At 46.6% G+C, this 24,517-nt stretch overlaps 1 protein-coding gene across 1 annotated transcript; it reads left to right on the forward strand.

Moving 5' to 3' along the window:
* Positions 1–954: 954 nt before the first annotated feature.
* IP6K2 (inositol hexakisphosphate kinase 2) lies at positions 955–24,222 on the forward strand. The gene is made up of 6 exons (XM_043886137.1): positions 955–1,059; positions 16,350–16,680; positions 18,560–18,782; positions 19,902–20,077; positions 22,813–22,988; positions 23,449–24,222. Exons 2-6 carry the CDS (start codon positions 16,479–16,481, stop codon positions 23,947–23,949), a joined length of 1,278 nt encoding a protein of 425 aa, XP_043742072.1. The 5' UTR covers positions 955–1,059; positions 16,350–16,478; the 3' UTR covers positions 23,950–24,222.
* Positions 24,223–24,517: the final 295 nt, after the last annotated feature.

Consider the following 24,517-nt stretch of genomic DNA (forward strand, 5'->3'; position numbering starts at 1 on the left):
AGAGAGGAAAGACCGGCTGGTCACAGGAAATCTTTCCAGCCTGTCATCATAAGGGCAGGCTTTTTCTTTTTTTCCCCTACTGCTTTTGTTCACTCACTCCTGTTATTTTCAGTATGGAGTGTAGGTGCTCCATAAATACTTGTTGAATGAATGGGTATGTTCATGAATCCACACCTCTGCAAGCTCCCAGCACACAGGTGATTTTGATTTCTTTTTTTTTTTGAGAGCAGAGAACAGGTAGGAGGCCCTGCCCACTCTTAGTAGCATCCTTGTCCTGCCTTGCCTTTGACAGCCACATTGACATTTACTCAGGTGGGAGCCCTTTTGGCCAACACAGGGCATAGGACAAACAAGCTTCAGACAAGCACTGAAGGGTGGAGCTTGGTGGAACCTGGGTTGAACAGGGGATCACCCACCAGTCCACAGAGGGACTATACAGCCCTTCCTCTGTTCACCCCTCTATTATCTAGTCATTTGTCCATCCATCTACATCCGGCCACCTGTCCACCCATGCATACAACTGCCCTTTATCTCCCGTCTACAGCCACTGTTTTGTCTGTCTTTCTATCCAACCACATCCAGTCCTCTGTCCATCCGTCTACTAGGGTGACCAACTTGCCAAATTGCTGCACACACTCTCGATGTTAACACTGAAGTCCTGCATCCCAGGAAACTCCTCGGTCCCAGGAAAAATGATACAGTTGGCTCATCCATCGTATCCCTGGCATCCCTTATTGCACCCATGTGCTCGAAACCCATCTGTCCACCTACCCCGACCACCTTGGCCACCCTGTCCCTTGAAGGCAGACAAGACTCCACCCCTTTCCTTAACTCCGCCCAATGCCCCGCCCCTTCCGGAAGCGGCTACAACGAATCCGGGCGCCCTAGCAACAGCGCTTTTTGGGCCGCCCAGTCCGCGAGCTGGGCTCCCGGTGCGAGCCAATAGTGAGGGGCTCAGGGAGTGAGGCGCAGGGGGGCGGGGCTCGGCGCGGCGGCCGCCATCTTGGTGGGAGAGAAACAATAGGAAGGAAGCTCCGCGGGACCGGGCTGAGGCAGCAGGTAATTCCCGCTTTCCTCGGCCTACGGCCCTGCCGCCCCGCCGCCCCGGGGGCTTTGGAGGAGGGTTTCTCTGGGTCTTTAGGGAGCGAAGTCTCTGGTCATTAGGGGTGTCCCCAGGTTTTGGGGGAGGGGTTCTCCGCCGATTATGAGTGTAAGAGAGACCTCTCAGGGTCCCTGTGGGGCACATTTCCCCCGGTCATTTGAGAGAGGCATTATTTCTTCAGGTTACTGGGAAGAGAAGATCTCCCCTGGTTTTGAGGGGCAGAATCTTCCCTGGTCATTGACGGGGGGGGGGGTGGTCTCCCGAATATTTTGGTGATGCGGGGGTCTCTGTTGGTCATTGAAGTCTCCGCTCTTTCGAAGAGGGCAAGATCTCTGGGTCGTGAGGGAGGTCTCCCCAGGACATTGGCGTCCACGATATCTCGGGTTATTGATGGGGGTCTCCCTGAGTCTTCTGTTGGAGAACTCAGCCCAGTGCCTCAGGTACGGTTACCTGAGGCCGGCAACTGTGCAGCCATTTTGAGTGCTGAATGTCAGTTGGGTTTGTCAGCTGGTGTCAGCGGGGGGCATTTGCACACCTAACCGTCTTATCCCCCAAAGCCCTAAAATGGATCCGGGGACGTCTTCTTCATAGTGATAAGCTTCACCATGGATGGAGCTTGCAGATCTTTCACGTTGGGTTGATTGCAAACTGCTTTTTATCTCTTGCGTCCAAGTGATTAGTTTCGTTTTTGGATTTTACTCAATTTCTTACAGCCGGATTGCAGAAAAAGGAGTCCAAATGTTGTGAAAAGAAAATGTAGAAACCAGTAAAATCTAGTGCTCTTAGATACCGGGGAAGTAAAACTAATCACTGCTTGAAATGAAACATTTTGGTAGTGAAATGTTCATAGAACAAAAATAAGATAAAATCATCTGAAAGAATAGTTTTAAGCACTGAGAGTTCTGAAAAGTGGTTACAAAAAATGTTGCAGATCACAAGTTTTATGATACTTTGTATAAAGCACCATGATTACAGTAGTTTTGATGAATTCTGGTATTTAATTATTTGCTGTAATTGCATTTTTAGCAGGGTAACATTTAAGTGATCTAAAATGCTTATTTACATAGGTTGCTCTTGTTGAGTTTGTATAATTTCATCCTGTAACCTGGTGTTTAGGATTTAAAGAGAAGTTTCAGGCTGGTATTGTTATTGTTTTAACTTTAACCACTACCGGAATTAGAAACCCGAGCAAGACATACACTTTTATCAAATTGGGGTAATGAATATGTTATCATGTTGACGTAATAGACCAGTTGATCACTTGGTAGTTTTTTCTGGAGGAAAAAGTCAGTTGAATGGTTAGCTGGTATTCTACTTAGTTTACCTGCTTTGTAACTTTAGACTTTAGAGTAGAATTCGCAGGAATTGTTAGGAATCGGATGGATGAGAGCTTGGACTGGAGTTGATACAGTTGTAAAAGCCAGTTTAGCAGATGTAATAAACTTCTTTTCGTTTCAAGACTTTGCAGGTGACGTCCACCAGCCCTATATCTGTCTGAGCAGTGGAAGGTATGAGGAAGGCACAACTACTGACTGATGAACTGTAGCCAGTCTTTTTTGCAGAGGGGTGCAAGGGGTGCCAGAGACTTCTGTAAGCACCGAAGATGTCACCCGTTGCTAGGCAACAGGGCTGAGACTGAGCCTCCCCAAGGCCAGCTTGCTGAGGTGAAAATTTTCCATTGTTTGGCTCAAGGAGGATGCGCTGGAGATGAATTTTTCCTTCAAGTGAAGTTATTTTACCTCGTGGGGTAATCACCTTAAAGACACTGAACGCATTTTTGTATAGTAAATGATAGCTTTCATGTGATTACGCATGAAAAAGCATATTTTTGTTTTTTAAATAAATTGTATTTTTGCTTATTTGCATACCAAGTAGCAATAAGCAGTTCTAGTGTTTGCAGTATATTCTGGTAGCAAGGAAAGAGGCCTTTTCCCCAATAATTGAGTCAAGTGCTTACCTCAGAATTTGAAGGAAAAGAGTCTCTGAAAATGATGGATAAGGTGGTTTAGGTCTGTTAACCATCCATCCATCACCAGTCTCTGCAGTTAGGAACTCCTATCCGATCTTTACACTCTGCCTTCCTCCCCTCCCCTTAAAAAAAAAGTTGAAAGTTTAGGAGGCCTATCCCCAAACTATAATATCCATAAGTATTTCATTGCATATCACTAAGACAAGGGGCTACCCACAGTTTCTACACCAGTAGGCCTTTCGTTGTTGTTCACTTACAAAGTCACGTCCGACTATTTGCCATCCCATGAACTGCAGCACACCAGGCTTCCCTCTCCTTTACTATCTCCTGGAGTTTGCTTGAACTCATGTCTCTTGAATCAGTAATGCCATAATTTCTTGATTTTTCTCAAATATTCATTCATGGTCAGATGGCCCTGATTGTCTCATTGTTTTTTTTTTTATAGTCAGTTTGTTCAAACTAGGATCCAAATAAAGTCTGCAATGCATTTGATGAAGTGTCTCTTAGATATGTATATGGTCACTCTGTTTTGTAATTTATCTGTTGAAACAACTGTCTGTTATCTTGTAGGGGTTCCCACATTCTGGCTTTTATTGATTACACCCTGTGTTTGAGACCTTTTGACAATGGTGACTGGGTTTGAAGGGGTCACGACACTTGTATGTCTTTTTAATGAAGAAGTTGTGATGTAGTGGCCAGGGCTCATTCAGAAGTGAGCCCCAAACCCTGAACTCTTGAGGACTGTCAGGGACCTATAGGGCCACACAGTGTAAGACCCTCTCCTCCCCTGTGTCATGTGGTCCAGATTTTCCATGTGGCACAGTAAGTCTTACCCTTGGCCTCCAGGAGAATGTAGGTATTTTGCTCCTTGTCTCCTCAAAGACCTCCTCCTCTCACCGGTGTTGCTCTCTCTGCCCACAGGCTGTTCACTTACGGGCATCTTGACCCAGTGCTCTTCTTTCTTTCTATGTTACTCTTGGAGTGCCATCTGCTCTTTCCTTTGCATCTAATTTCCAAATCTGTTTTCAAGTTATGTTTGCTTAGGCTTCACTCCCACCTTACCAATTACCTGCTGTACATTTCTTCTTGATGGCTTGATCATCCCTTATGTTTAATTGTTGGCAGGTCAACTCACATCTTCCAGCTGTATCTGACTTTATGAACAAAACATCCTTGTTCTGACTTGTTTTGAAGACTCAGTATCTGACTCATTCCTGTAATTTGATTCCCTGTATTAGGGGTTCTGGAGAGAGGGTCTATGCTTGCCAGCCCCATGCATCATATGCAGAGTTCTGGGAGGGTATGCATTTTTCTGGACAGAGGCCTGCAGTTGTCTCAGGTTTTCTCGGGGGTCAGCTGCGCCCTCAAGGGTTAAGGACAGCATGCTATGCCTCACCCTCCACCAGATCCTTCTCTACCTTCTCCCCCTCCTTCCTTAATTCCCCCGTGTGGGCTGGGCTCTGTGGGTGCAGTGGAGAAGACAGGAGGCTCTGTGCCCTGCTGTGAGTGCCACTGAGTCGGGGAGATGACGTTAATGAGGTCACTCCAGGTGAGACGGGTGTCTGGAGATGGCAGTTCTGCTGTCTTAGTGGCCCTAGGGCCTGGGGGCTGTCAGGATGTTTTCCCACCTGCCCTCTTGGGACAAACAGATGCAGAGAGACTCATAAAAGGAGGAAGCCCAGGCGGGGAGATGATGGAGAGATCAGCTTGGTTGCAGTCCTGATGGCCTCCTGGGGATCACAGTTCTATTTGTTGGGGGGTGGCGGCTATTCCTGCTGTCATATCCTCCCTCCAGGGAACTCCCAAGCTTGGGACTGGGAGGGTGTGTTGCCTCCTTCTCTTTCACCTTTAGTTTTGACATCTTCTAGTAACCAGATATTAAATTCATAAGCTTACAAAGTTACCTGAAATATTTCTATAGTATGAAACATGACAGAGAAGCATGAGAGTTTTCTAAGGCACTCACAGTTTTTCTTTAAAAGCTTAAGGATTTTTCTTCTTTTGATCCCCTTTTACACATGAGCTTCTAATAAATATGAAGAGGATTGGTATCTCTTCCTTTGTTCCTTAGGTAAGAATGCAGACAGGCTCCAGGTAAATGCTGGTTCCTGCTGCCCCCATCCCTCCACTCATGTCACTGTAGTAGTGACCGGCTGGACCTCTCTGAAGCCAGGTTTTTCCTTGAGACAATTTTCCGATATAAAATGTCACAACAGTGCTCCAGAATCCAGTAGCTCATATACCTTGTGGATCAGGTCAGAGTGAAAGAATAGGTTCAATCTTTTAAAATCTATGCTCTGTCCCAGTGGCAGTTCTACTTCTAGGACTTTTTCTTACAGAAATACTTCACAGGTATGCAAAGACAGATAGAAGCATGCTCACTACGTTATTATTGTAATTTCAAAGTTGGAAATAGTGTCGGTAGGGAAGTAGATAAATACATTACAATTTTGTGTGACTATTACACAGCCTTTAAAAGGAATCATATATAGATAGATGTAGCAGGCTGTCTAAGTCATATAGTTCAGTTAGGGGAAAAAAGTGGCAAAACAGAAGACAAATGTTGAATAATTTTACTCAAAATCATAGAGACAGAAAGTTGAATGGTGGTTGCCAGGGGCTAGGCAGAGTGGGAAGTTACTACTTAACATGTATAGAATTTCAGTTTGAGATAATGAAAAAGTTCTGGAGATGGTGGTGATTATAGTACAAAATTGTGAATGTACTTAACGCCAGAGAACTGTCTACCCAAAAGTAGTTAAAAAGGTAAATTTTATATTGTGTGTATTTTATCAGTAGTTTTTAAACATGAAGTGAGAAAAATAAAGCTGATTTTACTAGTGGGAAGAAAGGCAAAACAACGCATATAACCTGATCCTATTCCTGGAAAGAATAGAAAAGTGCACTGAAGAAAATCGACAGGATGAAGAGACCCCAAACTAACAATGGTGGTCATTCTATCACACTTGTAACCAGTTGAAAAGTCTCTTTTGTAAGAAATGAACAGGATGTCCTTTGGCACTCTGTTCCTTTACCTGTTACCCCTGTCTTCACCCTCCCCCTCCACCAGTGCAGGCTTAACATGCTCTTACCCACTTACACTGTCAAGTCCATCCTCTGACCTCCATCTCCCATTGGACTTTCTGTAGGAACTGGGACAGTGGACAGAGGACAGCTCACGTTTGAGGAGTGCATTACCCACACCAGGCCGGAGGCTCGACTTTACTCTTGTTCCCATCTCATGGCGCCTCCTTAAAATGACCGTGCTTGGTTTCCAGATAAAGACAGGCAGTGAGAGTAGGGGAAGCACCGTGTGGACCCGGGTGTCAGACGGGCCGCAGTACGTCAGGGAGAAGATTTTACAAAGAATGTTTTGGTATAGCTTACAGAGAGGTATTGAAAGTTGGATTTCTTGTAATATTTATTTTTAATTGCACATACGTGTTTAGTTATTATCTCTTTATAAATAAATAACTTTCTTTAGAAGTTACGCTTTTTATCCACACAGGGAATGGCAACCCACTCCAGTACTCTTGCCTGAAAAATTCCATGGATGGAGGAGCCTGGTAGGCTGCAGTCCGTGAGATTGCAGAGTCAGACACAACTGAGCAGCTTCACTGACTGGTCATGAATTGGTTCTCCAAGTTGCCTGTGTGCATTTCTGCCATTCCCGTGGCCACATTTGGAGGTGCTCTCCTCTTAAATACTGTCTACTCCTCTCAGTGTGGACATTGTCACTGGAACTTTCTCCCAAGCTGGCTGTGACCTCTGCAGTGCGGCCCTTTTGTTGTGTTGATATTTGAAAATTATAGCTTTATTAAGATACAGTTCACATCCCATGTAATTCATCCCCAAAGAAACCCTGTATCCCCCACCTGCAGTGTTGCTCCCTCCCCGCTGACCCACCCACCTTCCCGAGAGTCCTCGCACACTGGCTTGTTTGAAAGGACACCACTGCACTGCGTCCCACCCCAGAACTGGAGACAGAAAGCAGGTCAGTGCTGCCCCGCTGGTCCTGCTGTCAGTTTTAGTGGTATCGTCCAGAGACAGTTGCTTTGTGACCAGGGAGGCTGTAGCCCTTTACCATTTTGCCGTTTTCCATATGGGAGATTGGAGGTTGGGGACTTCCACTTACTCAGTAAGAATTAGCTGCCCCTCGGCATGTGAAATCTTCCTGGATCAGGGGTCGAGCCCGGGCCACCTGCATAGGTAGGCGGCTGCTTAATCACTGGACCACCAGGGACGTCCAAAGCTGCTATATTGACCCAAAGTCAGTGTTAGCGTGGGACGCTTTGCATACCCTTGAGGGGAGCGTTTACCTGAACGAGGGACCGTGAGGACCCAGAGGAAACGGTGCCCTCCGAGCACGGGATCTGGTGTAGCACAGGGCACACCTTGGTTCCTCCACCAGCAGGCACAGCACTCATTGTGCTGGCCTGCGCAGGTCGGGGCTGCCTGCGCTCTGTGGCTGCCCATGAGGACTGAACCATTTTTGGCACCGTTTGTTCCAGAGAACGGGTTCATGTGTCATCTGGTTCGGGAACTGCTGAGAAATGGGCAGGGTAAACACTGACCGCAGGCAGGGAGCCTGTGATCCTGCCTGAAGCTAGTGGGCTGTTGCTTTACTGGCACAAGAGAGAACCATGAGTCAGGGTAGGAAAGTCCCCCATAGATCAAGACCAGTTTTGGCCAGAGTCTTCAAGCAACACTTCTGTTGTCCCTGTTGGGTATGTTGCCTACACGGTGGTGGGAGTTGTAGTTACAAGGAGGAGGTGCCAGATGGAAAATGGCCCTTGAAGAGGGGTAACGGGCTTTTTAAGGAGGACTGAGAATTCTTGGTCTGTGTATGGAATACATTTAGATATTGATAAGTAAATTTGATATTCTGGTAAAGGGGACATGTGACACCTTGGAATCAATAATTTAGATTTTCTTAAAGGAGCAGTGCCCCAGTTTTAGCTTGAAAAACTTTTTAAATTGCTCAAACTTTGTCATTCAAGCATTGTAACTGATAAACATATTTCCGGGTTGGCTGAAAGCTCCTTCCCCTTGTCCTCCCTCCATCTTGGGGCCCTCAAGTCTTTCATTCCAGAAATTTGGTCTGATGAGGCAAAGAGATGAACCAGTGTGATCCTCAGAGAAGCCTCTGAGAGGCTGCTCTTCGCCTTATGGGAAAGTTTGTCTGCATTTTTGGAACAGAATCTGCTGTTTTATTTTTTCCTCAGAATTGGTGGAAGGATCTGCACTGTTGTGACTGTCATGAAATACACTTACAACTTGTAGTTTCTCCTTTATTAAAACTAGAAGAAGATGCTAATGAGGCGGGGAATGAACACCTGGTGTTGGACCCCAGGCATCTGTGTCAAGTCAGTTGCAGGGATTCTGTGTTGTCTCTCCAGCCCTGCTGTGTTCTTTGATGGAGCCGCTGCTTGCTGTGACATGAGGGTGACCCTTCCACCTTCCTAGCAGTGACTCATCTCACTGAGTTCATCTCAAAGAACATCTTGTTTTCCATGATGAGGCCTAGGTGGTCTGGTGCCTCAGTGCAGCCATGTGTAGGGGAGTGATCTTAGTATTTACTCCAGAAGGCTGTTGCAGGAGGGAAGGAGTTACAGAACAGACTAAGTGCTTGGTAAACAGTAGCTCTTGTCTGTGGCATGGTTGTATCCCATCGTCACTAAAGGTTAAGTTGGTCACTTCCTCCTCTGACCTTTCAGCACCTTGTACACACTTTGGGGGCAGGCTTTATTGCGGTTATCATCCTCACTTGTTTACATGTGGTTGGTCTCCCAGTGTCTCCATCGTGGAGCAGAGCTGTGAGCTTGCAGTGTGGGCGGCATCAGTGTTTTTTTGTGGATGATTTCATAATCTTCAAGAGCTGAGCAGCCATCTGCGTTTTTCTGTTTCGGTCATGGTGAATTCTTTTGTTCTTCCTCCTAATGTTTTCACTCTCAGTTATAAAGGTAATAGACATGCTCTGAGTTTTAGAAAATTTCAAGAAGTTTGGAGCATTCAGGAAACTGAAGAGAAGGGAATAATGATCTTGCCACTTAGTACAGGGCAGATGCAGCTCTTCTGGTGGCTGTGGTTTATCTAATGTAACAAATATATGTAATTGATTTATATAAATATTTAAGTATCATCCATCTTTAAACAAAAGAATTTACAGTTATGAAAACAGTAAGGTAAGAAAGTGAACTTACCTGCAAAACAGAAATAGGGTTACACATGAAGAAAACAAACTTAGAGTTACCAAGGGTAAGGAGAGGGGAGGGATAAACTGGGAGATTGGGATTGCCATATATATACACTACTATATATAAGATAGATAAGTAATAAGGACCTGCTGTATAGCACAGGGAACTCTACATAGTAACCTGTAATGGCATATATGGTAAAAGAATCTAAAAAATAGTGGATATGTGTAAATGTATAACTGATTCACTGTGCTGTAAATCTGAAATTAACCCAACATTGTAAATCAATTATACGCCAATTAAAAAAAGGAAAAAAACACCAGTAAGGTAAAAAAGTAAATTTGGATTGAAAGAAGAAAACCAAAAAAAAGTCATACATTAAAAAATCAGTACTGCTTTTTTTTTTTTTTCTGCTGTGCTGAGCGGCATGTGGCATCTTAGTTCCCTGAACAGGGATCGAACCCATACCCCCTGAGTGGAAGTGTGGAGTCTTAACAACTGGACCTCTAAGGGCAGTCCTAATACCACAGTACTTTTCCCCCTACCTTTCCGGGCAATGTGTTGACTGCCTCATTTTATGATAGCAGTGTCATAATTTTTCTATAAAAAGGTCACATAGGGATTTCCCTGGTGATCCTGTGGTTAAAAATTTAATATTTTTTTTATGCAGTGACTCTGGGGCCTTGGGAATAGATGAACAGCCATGAGCCCTGTGAGTCGGTATTCCTTTTTTCAGTGATAACTTAGCAACCTGAAAGCTGGGTCTTTGGGATGTCAACTGAATGCTAACACGGAATTTCTGAATGCTAATTAGTATATTTGTAAACCGTGAGAGGATTTTAATCTTCTTGTATCCATATTTTAAAGTTTTTTTCTTCAGTGACCATGCTTTTGCCTGATTTTCTACAGAGAGAGAATTTTCCAAGAGGTTGGCTCTCACTAGATTAAGAGCTTTGGCTTTGTTGATGTGAAATGGTTCCACAGCAGCAGGTCCCAGATAAGTGTTCAGGTGCAGGGCCCTTCATTTATGTCACGGTTAATTCAGACTTAATACGGTGGGAGATTATAAATGCAAAATTAACACCTAGTCGATGCTGAGAATGCGTTTGGTAAAGTGTGTGGCTATGTAATGGTTGTACTCCCTATATGGTTGGGGTGGGTTTGGATCATTGCAGCGGGTGCCTTTTGAGTTCTCTCAGAAGTGATTTGAGGCACCTCCTATGGAGTGCTGACTCTGTGCTGGGGCGCTTCTGGATTCTGGACATTGAGCAGTAACCAGAGCAGTCAAAAATCTCCGACTTTATGTACTTGGTTTTCTGGTGGGTCAGAGTGGAGGAGACAGAAAGTGAACAGATCAAATAAAACATATACAGTATGTTAGATGGTGATAAGTGCTGAGGAGAAGATAAAGCTGAGTTGTATAAGGCATTTGGATGGGGAGATATGGCACTTTCAGATGGGGTGGCTAAGGAAGACTTCATTAAAGAGGTGATGTTTGAATAGAGAGCTGAAGGAGGTAAGAGAGTAGGCCAGGGGGATATCTGGGAAAGAGTGTACCATGCAGAGGGCATGGCAAGAACAGAGGCCCTGAGGTAGGTGTGTATCAGGCATGTTTGAGAAATAACAGGAAAGCCAGGATAATTAAAGCAGATTTGCTGTTGATCTTTCTTTTGTGATGGGTGTTGTACTGAAAGGCTTATTGGACCATTTTGCGTCTCTTCTGCTTATTTGTGTGTAAAGGATGCTTTTGCTTTGACTTTACAAAAATTAAAAAAAGACAACCATGCAACTGGTATAGGTCTCCTAGTATTAGCTGTGTGTTCGTGCTCAGCCAGTTCAACTCTTTATGACTATGGACTGTAGCTTGCTGGGCTCCTCTGTCCGTGGGATGCTCCAGGCAAGAATACTGGAGTGGGTTGCCATTTCCTTCTCCACTCTTAGTATTAAGAGTAAAAGCCTGCTAAAAACTAGGCTTTGAAGGTGACCAGATGGCTTCAGGATTAGCAGTGGGTGGATTTAAGAGAGAACATGGCTGTCCCTGAAAGTCTCTACCATCAGGGAGCACCCTCACAGAAAGGGCAAAGGCCTTACTTTGACCAAGATGGTGACCCAGGCTTACCTTGCTTGGCATGAGTGACTCAAGATGCTCAGTGGAGGCAAGTGAGCCCAGTTAGAATAGATAGGAGGGTAGATAGGGGGTGAATTCCAGCTAGTGCCTTTGCATGTAGAAACTATTTGTCAGCTGATAGGGTCTTTTAACTGCAATCTTTTCTGATTATTTTAATTTGTACTTGTTATGAAATTTTTATAAATTAAAAACATATAAGGAAAAATTCAAGCTCTTTATTGAAATATAATTTATATACAGTAAGAATCATTGACATTAAGTCTCTAATTTGATGAGTCTTGACAAATTTATGCAGCCATATAATCACTTGGTTCCAGTCACAGCATAGAACATTTTCATTACCCCTAAATGTTCTCTTGGGCCTCTTTGCAGTCGGTCTTGTTCTCCTACCCTCTGCCCCCTGGCAACTACTTATCTACTTTCTGCTATTGCTTTTTCTTGAATGTCATGTAAATGGAATTATACAGCATACATTCTTTTGTGATTGGCTTTTTTTTCAGTTAATCATAATGCTTTTGTGATCAGTCTTTGTTGTTGTGTATATCGGTACATTCCTTTTATTGCTGAACAATATTCCATTATATGGATACATCACAGTTGGTTTATTCATTCCCCCATTTGATGGACACTGGGGTTTTCCCCACCTTCTGGTTATTGTGAATAGTGCCACTGTGAACATTCGAGTACAAGTCATTATGTGGACATTTGTTTTCAGTTCTCTTAGGTCAGTACCTATGAGTAGGATTACTGAGTCATATAATAAGTATATGTTTAACTTCATAGGAAACTGCCAAACTGTTTTCCGTGGTGGCTGTACTTCTTTTTTCCTACCAACAGTGTTTGAGAATTACAGTGACTGACTCTGGTGGTATAGTCATGGGTTGTAAATGGATGTGGGCACTGGCTCTGAGGCTCATGGAGGAGGTTCAGCTGGTAAAGGTTGTTTTGTTGCTGTCCCCTGTGAGACTGCTCAACCCTGGGGCTTTTCTTGAGGCAGAGTAAGTGGCCCCAGCAGATCCCGTCCGTAGCCTCCCACATTAACCAAATTCTAGATGTGTGAGCTAAGGGCCCAAGGGTCTTCGTTGTTTTATTTTCAGTATTTTAAAGGATAAGACTATTAAGACATTGTTTGCAGCAGAACCTTAAACAGGTTTAGGGGCATGAGCTGTGGGGGAAATATGTGTCGTATCCTAGGATGAATCACGTTCTGCATTTCTCACCGATTGCTAGTTTTGTGGACAAATGTGAGGCAATGTGGAAAGCTAAAACAGATGCTAAACATGAAGTCAGTATTTTCCGGTTATTCCCTTTCACACTAGGTTCAGGGTTCATCACATGGACTTCTTAGTAACCATTAATGTTTTAGGATTCCTGGGAAACCAGGCCTTAGACTACTCAGATGTTGAAAAACCTTTAAGAGACCTAGCTGCTCAAACCACACGTGGGAAAAGAGTAGCCGTGAAATGCAGCAGGTTCTTGGGGGCATTTTTCTTTTCTTCTGACCAGGCTGAAGCCACTAGAGAAGAAGCTGATCTATGGTATGCTGCTGCTAAGTGGCTTCAGTTGTGTCCGACTCTGTGTGACCCCATAGACGGCAGCCCACCAGGCTCCTCTGCCCCTGGGATTCTCCAGGCAAGACTACTGGAGTGGGTTGCCATTTCCTTCTCCAATGCATGCATGCATGCTAAGTCACTTCAGTTGTGTCCAACTCTGCGTGACCCTATGGACAGCAGCCCACCAGGCTCCTCTGTCCACAGGATTCTCTAGGCAAGAATACTGGAGCGGGTTGCCATTTCCTTCTCCGATCTATGGTATAATCATTGGGAAATTGCTCCTTCATTTTCCCACAGGCATGCAATCTTTCAGGGACCCTAGAACAAATGCTCCATTTCTCTGCAGCCCCAATGTGAGAAATATGTTGTACAGTGAAGCCACAGTTATCTTCAAATTGAGAGACCAAACATGATTGAAATAAAAGAATCACAAAACAGGACTTACCTTATTATCTGCGATGCAATGGGTTTTGCTCTTTTTTTTTTTTTCCTATTTGATTAAAACAGACTGCTGGTTGCCACTCACTAATTGGATTATACCACACTTAGAGTAGATATCTGGTGGTGGTTTAGTTGCTAACTCGTGTCTGACTTTCGTGACCTCATGGGCTGTGTAGCCCACTCGGCTCCTCTGTCCATAGAATTTTCCAGGCAAGAATACTGGAGTGGGTTGCCATTTCCTTCTCCAGGGGATCTTCCTGACCCAGGGATTGAACCCGCATCTCCTGCGCTGCAGGCAGATTCTTTACCGACTGAGCCACCAAGGAAGCCCTCAGAGTAGATGTCTACCCCAAGTCTTTCCTTCCCACCTTACAGACCAGAAAACTGGAACCCAAAGGGAGCCGGTGACATGGGGGTCTTTCTCCAAGTGATGAAATGGCAGAACTGGGGCCGGAATCTGGCTCCACCTCACTACAGGGTCAGTGTTCTCCCCGGTTCTGCCATGTAGGGCTTTCCTCCGTCGTCAGACTTGGCACAGGCGGGAAAGGGCCTTCGTTTTCTTGCCGCTCCGCAAGGTGGCGATTCTTCTCCAGGGAGCAGTGTTCTGAGAAGTGCCTGAGTTGGGTGCTGGAGGGAGGGTGCCAAGGTTCCAGCCACTAATGAACACAGGGAGACCTGGGAGAAGGTGGAGCCCCTCACTGGGCTTTTCAGCCTCCAGCCACACCCATGAACCGTACTCCAGAGAGCTGCCATGAAGGACCAGTTACTGTTTGGGATTTTTCACTGGAGGTGGGGAATGAGTAAGAGAGATGCCTGGAGAGATTTTTTTTTTTTTAATACATTTAAGGAATCTTGAACAGTTATTAGAAAGGGTGTTAGGCATTTGGTGTTAGCATTGCTGTGGCAACAAAAGGAGTTTTCACATTTATGAAAGGTTTGAACTGTGTTTCTAAAGCCTGGCCGATGAAGAACATCTTGTGCTTTTGTAATTTAATAATTATGGTACCTAGTTCTTTCTTGGGTACCGGCAGACTGATCATGAGTCAGTAACTTTCCTTTGGGGTTGCTCTTACTCCAGAGGTCTTTTTCATTACTGAAAAACTGGTGTGAATAGGTCTCTATAAATCTAAAGGGCTTGTGTGGCCGCACACCTCAGAGCTCCACCTTCTGTAGAGAGTCTGGAATGGCTGGAAGCTACTCATCCTTCTAGCTGATCAATCACCTGTGTTGTGTCTTGGGACTCTTCTCAGCACCTGCCCTCCTGAGGGCTTCTGTAATGAGAAGGTAGTGCCGGGTGTGAGATATCAGAACCTTTGATTTTCTGCTCTTTGCATATAGGGAAGCATATTGATTTTTAATCCCTGAGTCCAGTGGGAGCCCACTGTCAGTTCTCTCTTAAAGGAAAAGAGAAACACCAGCTAAACTCTTTGAAAGAAGCTGCTTTATAAATAGAAAATGGAAAAACACAGTGAAAACACTATCACAGGACAAGATAAGTGTCCCATGTACATCTGAGTGCTGTACCAAAGCACATGTGCCAGAGACCCTGGGCCCCAGAGGCAGCTATGGGGGGACAGCCAACAAATGGAAGTTTGTTTGGAAACTCCGGCTTCTTGGCTCTAGCCCTGGATGAGTTTCCTCAGCTCCTTGAACCAACTTCCTTGTTTCCGACAGGGAGAATAATGTCTGCCTCACAGAAAGTATCCGGAGGATCAGATTAAGTCCCTGCAGTGAGCCTAGCACAGAGTGGGTGCTTTATCCACCTTAGAGGACAGTGGGCAAATGTCCATCCAACCCATTCTCACCACCACCACCATCTCATTTGGAGTCATGGGAATTGGAGGAGTTCCCAGTAAGAACCCCTTATAGATACTGAACTATAGCCCAAGCCCCCCTGTTAGTATTGCTAGTAGCACCTGTGTAGTCTGTAAATTCTAGACAGAAAACAGAATGAGCCTGACATACCTTGAAACGGTTCACTAATGTGTGGAGGTGTGCTTTGCTGAGATCCAGTGTGCTTGGGGATCTGAAGTTCCTGGACCTCTGGACAAGTGCCCCAAGAATGCAGCTTTGGTTTAAAGGTGTGCCCCAGCTTTTGGAGATAGGGAGAGAACCAATAAAAATAGTCTGTGACCTAGAACACTGTGTATCTTTTTCAAAGGAGTTAGCAAGCGTGATCTGTTGTTTTTAGATACAGAGGTTAATCATTAAAGCTGGGCCCGAGCTCCACTGCTAATAAGGTTAATGGGGCTTGTCTTTGGCCTTGAGGAGGGGCAGTGCGCACACCTGTGGTGGGTGGATGGTGGGTAATCTTACTAGGTGATGCATAAGCAGGTTTCCTTTTAAATGCATTTAATAAAAACATAAATAACAACCAATAGGGAACCCTGTTACCACCATGTAAACTATGCTGTGTTAGTATGATTCATCATCATATGTAACCAGTGTACCACTCTGATGGAGGATGTTAATAATGGAGAAGGCTGTCTATGCATGTGTGGGGCAGATGGGTATGTGGGAAACCTCTGTATTTTCTCAGTTTTGCCATGAACCTAAAACTGCTGTAAAATAAAAAGTCTATTAAAATTATTAATTAACGGAGAGCCTTGGATGTCAATTACTCTAACAATTGTAGTAGAAAATGGTAAGATTTAATGCGACTATTAGGTTTGAAATTGTGATTTTACCTCATCGTGGCTTCGTGGTGGTGGCCTTCTAAGGCCTGGTGGGGGTGATTGGAGCTGTTTGGGGTTCCCAGCCAGTCCCTGCCAGTCGCCGTCCGGCCCCGCCCGGGACGTCGGCGGCTGTTTGTTTCTGCGGGAGGGGGCGGGGCCGAGTGGGCGGCGTGGGCGGGCCTCGGCGGGAGCTCGGGCTGTTTTGTCTTTTCTGCTGGAAGAGGACTGCCAGCGCCTCTGAGGCGGTGCTCGGCTGTTTCCAACTCCGTTTTCACTCTCCGCAGAGCGTCCTGGCCCACACGGCCGCGGAGCTGAGGCCAGAAAGACGGACGCACGGACAGACGACAAACGGAGGACGCGCTGGCCGCTGGACCCCGCTGCCCCCCCTTCTCCCTGCTGCCCGCACCTGGAGGATGAGCCCAGCCTTCAGGGCCATGGACGTGGAGCCCCGCGACAAGGGCATCCTGCTGGAACCCTTTGTCCACCAGGTCGGGGGGCACTCGTGTGTGCTCCGCTTCAACGAGACGACCCTGTGCAAGCCCCTGGTCCCCAGGGAGCACCAGTTCTACGAGACTCTCCCAGCTGAGATGCGCAAATTCACTCCCCAATACAAAGGTGAGCCCCCAGCTGCCTTAGGGGTCGCCTGCGCCTGCCGAGGACACGCGAGGCGTCGCGGCCAGAGGAGGTCCGGGCAGCCATCCCGGGAACCCTCACCCCTCCCACCCACTCTGTGTTTTCCCTCCTCCTCCTCTTGGCCCTCCGCCCAGCACCTCACACCCTCAGTTTTCAAGCCCTGGTAAGATTGCTCAATTCTGTTTTGTGTGTTTGTTTTGAGTTTATTTTTGGTGGAAGTGTAGTTGTGTTTTATGTTCAGGTGTCTCTTGATCACGGTAACCCATAGTCACCCATGACGGGACATTGGGGAAGACTTTGAGAGGATTTTACCCAGAATACTTACCGCCTGCTTTTTGTCCTTCAGGAAACCAGAAGCCCGGGTGATTAGGTAGGCTGGGAGCAGGGTTGAGTCAGATGGAACGCAGGAGTGGGAGGCTTGTGCTGATTAGTTGAAGCCCTTTGCTATTACGGAATGTCCCCGAAATTGCTATATTACGGCAACCCTTTGATCCACATATGGTGACTCTCTTCCTTTTTATAATGGGGGGAATCAGCATGATGTGGTCTTTCCTGGGGAGGGGGGATCCTTTGTAAATCAAGGAAGAATCCTTTAAGGAAATTAATTGTAAAGCTGCATTGCCTGCTTATGCAAAAGACTCCTGAACAACTTGGGTTCTTTTGGGACTGCTGAAACATATTCCTTGAGGATAGAATGTTAGAGTCGCCTCTCTGTACTCTGAATATGCATGGTGCTTTGTGGGGGTGGGGGAGTTGGGGCCCTCAATTGGTCCTCTCTGTTGTTTTTTCCAGGACAGAGCCAAAGTTCCCTTGTTAGCTGGCTGCCCTTGCCCCCATTTTTTCCCTGGTTCTTTACCACCACAGGAAAGTGTGGTCCCCTGAACTCCCCACCCCAGCTCCTCTGCGCCCAGAGCTGGGTACCACCTCAGAAGTGTCGTCTCTCTAAGCACGCATTCCCTTGCAGCAAGCGAGCAAGCGGGCGGGCAGCAAGAACTGAGCAAATTGAGTGATTCCAGGCCAGAGAGGCCTGGGAGGAAAGGTGTTCAGCCAGTCGGTTTTAAGGCACTCGTCGGCACCTGCTGAAACCCTCCCACCCGACAGCCCCCTCCTCAAAGACTGTCTCATTACACATGGCAGGTTCTAGAGACTCGGGGAGAGCTGCTTTCAAGGCCACTACGCATCTGTGCTCCTAGCCCAACCCCATTTGCCTTGTGTTCATCCTGTTCTTTTGTGACATGAGACTGCAAAGACCAATAAAGGAATATATTTGAGAAGGACAAAAGGCTTGAGGTGCCCACCGTGTGGGGGCGCTGCAAGAAGCCTTTGCCAGGGTGTCTTGTGCTGTGTGGTTTGTTGTGTTTGCTCCTTTATTTTATTTTGCTTGCCCAGTCTTCCCTTACCCTCAGACACATCTTACCCCTCAGGCAAATCTCTGTTCAGGCTCTGCTTTAAAGCAAGCCTCAAGGCCGTCGGAGATTCTGTTTAAGGTAGTAAAAACATCCCACAAGATTTAAAAAGCAAATGTCCTTATGTCTCTCTTAGGATTAGAAGAATTACATAAAAATTAATAAACATTTTCAATGATGGAAAAATGTGTCTTGTAATTCTTTGGCTCTTGCCTCGTTGAGTGAATCATAGAGGAAGACTCTCAGCCATGTTTGCTCCCTAATCGCGTGTCTTGTATGGTGTCATCTTTTCTAGCTGTTTTGATATTTGTTAGGTTTGCAGATGAGTTTGGGGCCTCTGGCAACATAGAGACTAAGGAACAGGGTAAGAAAAAAACAAATGTTCCAATCATGTTATTTGTAACACATATTCCTGTGGAACTGAAAGTCTTCCATGTTCCTCACCCTTCTTTTAGGTGTGGTATCCGTGAGTTTCGAAGAAGACGAAGACAGGAATTTATGTTTAATAGCATATCCATTAAAAGGGGACCATGGAACTGTGGACAGTGTAGATAATTCAGACTGTGAACCAAAAAGTAAGCTGCTCAGGTGGACGAACAAAAAACATCACGTTCTAGAAACGGACAAGACCTCTAAGGAATGGGTACGGCAACACCGGAAAGAGGAAAAGGTGAAGAGGTGGGTATAGACTTGAGAGGGGACTGGACGTGGGAGGAGGGGAGGGATCTCAGGCACAGGCCATCCCCAGGGCTGAGGACTCACATGATGCACTTCGTAGGTGCCTTGTCACTCAGGGGTCAGTTCCCACATGGCATGCCCAGCTTCTTTTTGCTTGACTCTGAGTTAGACCTCGCCATTTCGGGTAAAACAAATGTTGTGGCAGCTGTGAGATAGTTTCAGCCGCTCATTCCTCCTGCAACTGTCCTGTGCCAGGCCCTGCGTGGCATGTGGGAATGTAGCAGGGACCCAGACAGAAGCCATCCGTTACCGCAGGTTGTTCCCTGATAGTGGGAGATAAAATGGATGCATCTTGGGGATCCCCCTAGGCAGAGCCCTCCCAAGTGGCACACCTTGACAGAGCTTATGAAAAGATAAATTATGTATGTATATGTATTAAAAACGTAGCTAAGGACTTCCGTGGCGGCTCTGATAAGAATCTGCCTGCCAGTGCAGGAGCCACAGGTTCAACCCCTGGTCTGGGAAGATCCCACAGGCCTCAGAGCAGCTGAGCCCAGTGCCCTAGAGCCAGCACTATGCAGCACGAGAAGCCACCGCAAGGGGAGCCTGTGTGCTGCAGCTGGAGAGTGGCCCTGCTCGTCACAACCAGAGAAAAGCCCACAGAGCACACCCAGAGATATTTTTTTTTTTTTAAGTGTAGCCAAGCAGATTGACTTATTCTCATGGAATTTCACTTCAGCCTCTGTCTCCAGCGTCCTGAGTTAGGGAACTTGGATGTACTAGAAGCCAGGGGGTGGTACTGCCTAGAAGGTGGGAGCACGGAAGGCTGTCTTGTGGGGTGTGGGCTGGAGGCAGGGGCTGTCCTTGCATCTTAGGTTTTCCTAAAGCAGCAAGCTAACCCCTTAATTTTTTTTTAAATCACCTGTCTTGAGATGTAATATACTACAGTAAAATGTACCCATTTGAAATGTTTAATGTGTCCACTGAAACAGCCACCACATCAAAGTGTCAAAGTTCCTATCACTGCAGAAAGTTCCTTCATGCCTCTTTGCCCCTGACTTCTGATGAGATGTTATGACTTGAGATGTTATGACTTATCAGCTGCTTGTCTCTTTATAGCCATAAGTTAGAAGAAGAATTTGAGTGGCTGAAGAAATCTGAAGTTTTGTACTACAGTGTAGAGAAAAAGGGGAATGTAAGTTCTCAGCTTAAACACTACAACCCTTGGAGCATGAAGTGTCACCAGCAACAGTTACAGAGAATGAAGGAGAATGCCAAACACCGGAACCAGTACAGTATCCTTTGCTCGTAGGGCATCTCTGCGTTGGGGGGAGGGGAGGACAAGGGAGGAGACCCTTCAGGCTTGGAGAGAGAAATTGGATTTTTTGAAGTCATGGTTGTGCCAGGACACTTTGTGTGATAACTGGGCGGGCATCACTTCCCTCTGGGCTGAGGGCTGATCTGGAAATGCAGGTGCTAGTGAGGAAGTTTAATGGGTTCCTGGGAGTGAGAGTCACCTCATGGAGGGACCAACTTGCATTCGGGGTGCTTTACCCTGGAGTACAAGGAGCTGGTTTATGTTTTCACACACTTGCAGAAGTTCCCAAGTAGAGCTTAATTGCCAGGGTCTGCGGTGGGGTTGGACTGATCTTTCAGTATGGTTTACCAGGCTGCCACATAAAGAAATCACAAGGGAAAGAAAGGTTCCTTTCTTTTTTTCAATCAGGGAACCTGGATGTACACTATAGAGTAATGCATTGAACCTAATAGTCACCTAGTTTCAGCAGTTGGTTAACCCACTTATGTCAGTCTCCTGTGTCTATACACCCAGCACCCCCAATTGAACTCTCTCTGAAGCAAGTGTCAGATAATTCATCTGTATACACTTCAGCATGTGTCTCTAAAAGATAAAGATATTTTAAAACATTAATACTATCATTACTCCTTGAAAAGTGGACAGTAATTCCTTACTGTCAAATGTCTAATTTGCTTTCACATTTTCCTAATTGTCTCATAAATGTTTTATTTATGGTTTGCTCGAATGAGGGTCCAAATTATGTTCATATGTTGCATTCGGTTGAAACATTTAAGTCTTTTAAAATACATTTCTGTTTTTTTCTTCTTGGAAATTTCTTGTTAGAGAAACTGGGTCTTCTAGAGTTACCCACCCTCTGGATTTTACTGATTACATCTTGTGGTGTCTTTTACATATTACTCTTTCCCCTCTGTTTGCATTAAATTGATAATTTGATCTACAGGCTTGATCAGATTCAGGGTCAGTTTGAGGGAGCAGGGGCAAGACTCCTTCAGAGATGGTATTTACCTGTTGATTGGGAAGCAGAGTTTCATCGTCCTTCTCTTTTGTATTGCCATTGCCTTAGATCCATTTTTTAATTAGGTGGTTTTTTGTTATTCCTTTTTCATTCACAAGCTGGAATCCTGCTGTAAAGAGAAGCTTTTCCTCATCAACTATGTGCTTATCATGAAGTATAGTTCAAATGGGAAAGGCAGGTTAAATGTTTATTTTCCTTAGTTTACTATTTGAAATAATGAGATGGTTTCTTAACATCCTCCAAAGGTAACCAGTGAGGTTTTCCGCATCATCATGAACCCATGAATTTGTTTAAGTTTTTGAATGTGGCATGTGGGATCTTAGTTCCCTGACCAGGGATCAAACCTGTACCCCCTGCAGTGGAAGTAGAAAGTCCTAACCACTGGACTGCCAGGGAATTCCCTAAACATATTTGACGTGTTTTAGTTCATTGCAGTTATCTCTGATGCTCCAATTGTCCCACGCTTGGCGAGTGGGAGTCTTTTAAAATAGGCTCCTGAGTCATTTTTACACAAGCATAGTCGTTTGTGATAGCCGCCTTACTTTTCTGGAATGAAGAGATGGTACAGGGTCAGGTATGTTTTGTACTCCAGATGTGAATTCAGTCATTCCTCTAAGGCAGGGGTTGCAAGCTTTTTCAGTAAAGGGCCAGATAGTATAGACTTTGCAGGCCATACACTATCACCGCTCTGTCATTTGTAGCATGAAAGCAGCCATAGATGATGTAAATGAATGAACGTGGCTGTGTTCTAGTTAAACTCTTATTTATGGTTGCTGAGACTTGAATTTCATTCAACTTTCATGTGTCATGAAATATTATATACACTTTGGACCTCTTAAAAATATGACAACTGAAGATTCCCTGGTGGTCCAGTGGTTAGGATGCCATGCTCTCACTGCCAGGGGCCCAGGTTCAATCTCTAGCCAGGGAACTCAGATCCCACAGGCCATGTGACCAGAAAAGGAAAAAATGCATTTCTAAGAACGCCTTGTCCCTAACTTAGCAGCTGTGAAGCAGTGAGCGGGGGGCCCTGGTTCACCAGTCCGCGCTCCGGGAGCACTGGGCTGGGCATTGTGCTAAGTCGCTTTAGTCGTGTGCAGCAACTCTTCACGACCCTGTGGACCGGAGCCTGCCAGGCCCTTCTGTCCATGGGATTCTCCAGGCGAGAATACTGGAGTGAGTTGCCATGCCCTCCTCCAGGGGATCTTCCTGATGCAGGGATAGAACCTGCGTCTCTTATGTTTCCTGACTTGGCAGGCAAGTTCTTTACCACTAGCACCACCTGGGAAGCCCCAGGGGAACTTGTACATCTGGTCATTGTTTCTCGGCCTTTTCAGTGTCCCCATCTGGGAAATACATATTTATTTCAAAAGAGAAAACTTAATGAGTTCCTAAGTGATGTTTCTAGTTCTTATTTAAGATTGGGATTACTGAACTTACTGATGTTCTATGACTTAGGACAGGATGTTGTTGGACTGTGGTCCCACATCTTGCTGAGTTCAGGAAATGGTGTGTGTGTCGCCCATGCTGCACTCAGGCCAGTTCCCTGGCAAGAATTGAAGGTTCCCTTTAGTCTTCTGGGCTGCCTGCCTGGGAGATAGAGCAGGATTTCTGGGATGCCATGTGCAGGCCCTGCACCCTGGGAGTGCCATGGAGCAGCCCTTTTTTTCAGAGGGGCCTTGTCCTTAACCACTCAGAATTTATCTTACTGGAGAACCTGACTTCCCGTTACGAGGTGCCTTGTGTCCTGGACCTCAAAATGGGGACACGCCAGCATGGTGACGATGCTTCAGAGGAGAAGGCAGCTAACCAGATCCGCAAGTGCCAGCAGAGCACGTCGGCAGTCATCGGTGTGCGTGTGTGCGGCATGCAGGTGAGAGACCTGTCGGCGCATGGCGGGTGTGGGCTGGCTGGGCAGCCGGGAGCTGCCACACTCCCACCGTGGCAGAGCCCCTTTTCTCAAACGATTCCAGATTTGACTGATCCTGTTGCTCTCTGGTGAGAAAGGAAAGCCTGTGTGCATGCGTAAGGCTCTCTGGGACTGGCCGAACTGACTGAGTCCAGAAGCCGTGGACCAGAGAGGGAGAAAGGGGAGACACTGGGCACTCTCCACCAGCCCACACCCTGAGCAGAGGGCTGGCGATGGCGCCCAGGCCAGAGGGCTGTATCCCAGTGGGTGTTGATTGGCAAGGACAGGGCCTCGTGTGACTGGTGTACTTAACAAGTTAAAGGATCAGGTCCAGGGCTGTCGTCTTGCTGCCGCTCTCCTGGGGCCAGGCCATCTCTGCCTGAGATGCCTGTCAGTCCCTGACCTGCTGGTCTCCCTCCTACAGGTGTACCAGGCGGGCAGTGGGCAGCTCATGTTCATGAACAAGTACCACGGACGGAAGCTGTCTGTACAGGGCTTCAAAGAGGCGCTTTTCCAGTTTTTCCACAATGGCCGGTACCTGCGCCGGGAGCTCCTAGGCCCGGTACTCAGGAAGCTGACTGAACTCAAGGGCGTGCTGGAGCGACAAGAATCCTACCGCTTCTACTCAAGCTCCCTGCTGATCATCTACGACGGCAAGGAGCGGCCTGAAGTGGCCCTGGACTCAGACGCGGAGGACTTGGAGGACCTGTCGGAGGAGTCCGCTGACGAGTCGGCTGGCGCCTATGCCTACAAGCCCGTCGGCACCAGCTCAGTGGATGTGCGCATGATCGATTTCGCACACACCACGTGCAGGCTGTATGGTGAGGACAGTGTGGTCCACGAAGGCCAGGATGCTGGCTATATCTTTGGGCTCCAGAGCCTGATAGACATTGTCACAGAGATAAGTGAGGAGAGCGGGGAGTGAGCTCGCTGGCTGCACCAGCACCTGAGAGACTCTCTGTGTCCCGGGCACAGCTGTGCTGCGTCGGGGAGGCGGCCAGTATGGCCAGGCGGTGGCCCTGCAGCCTGGAGCTGATGCGCAGAGGCCTCTGTGAGTCTCAGCCTGAGCCAGCCCCAGCCGCGCTCGGAGTCTTTATTTATTTTAACTATTTCTTCGACATTCCACATTTGATGATGCAGATACCTCTTTCTTCCCTGAGTGTAAATGTTCTAATACAAATCTTTTTGTTAACTGTAACAGTGCTGCTGTCGTTCTTGCCAGGGATAGGGGGCCGGCAGCCAGCCCCCCTCCCAACCCTCAGAGACGTCACACATGCCACGACCTCCACCCTGGTCCAGCAGTGTCCTCCTTGCCACTGCCCCCATCCCATGGGCCCTGAAGTCACCATAGCCTCTTGGCTAAGTCCTCAGTCCCCAAACCAAGTACCCACAGGCATAACCTTAAATGGGTCCATCCCAGGATCCTTACGCAGAGCACTGCACTTGACACGGGTCTTCCCTGCCCTCACGTAGCTTCAGCCAGAGTTGGACAG

This window comes from Cervus elaphus, chromosome 24 (genome assembly GCF_910594005.1).
Source record: "Cervus elaphus chromosome 24, mCerEla1.1, whole genome shotgun sequence".
Lineage (NCBI taxonomy): Eukaryota > Metazoa > Chordata > Mammalia > Artiodactyla > Cervidae > Cervus > Cervus elaphus.

Coding starts and splice junctions, on each gene's coding strand:
- IP6K2 (XM_043886137.1), top strand. CDS start 16,479: ATGAGCCCAGCCTTCAGGGCCATGGACGTGGAGCCCCGCGACAAGGGC. Junction 16,681..18,559: donor ATTCACTCCCCAATACAAAG/GTGAGCCCCCAG, acceptor CCCTTCTTTTAG/GTGTGGTATCCGTGAGTTTC. Junction 22,989..23,448: donor TGCGTGTGTGCGGCATGCAG/GTGAGAGACCTG, acceptor TCCCTCCTACAG/GTGTACCAGGCGGGCAGTGG.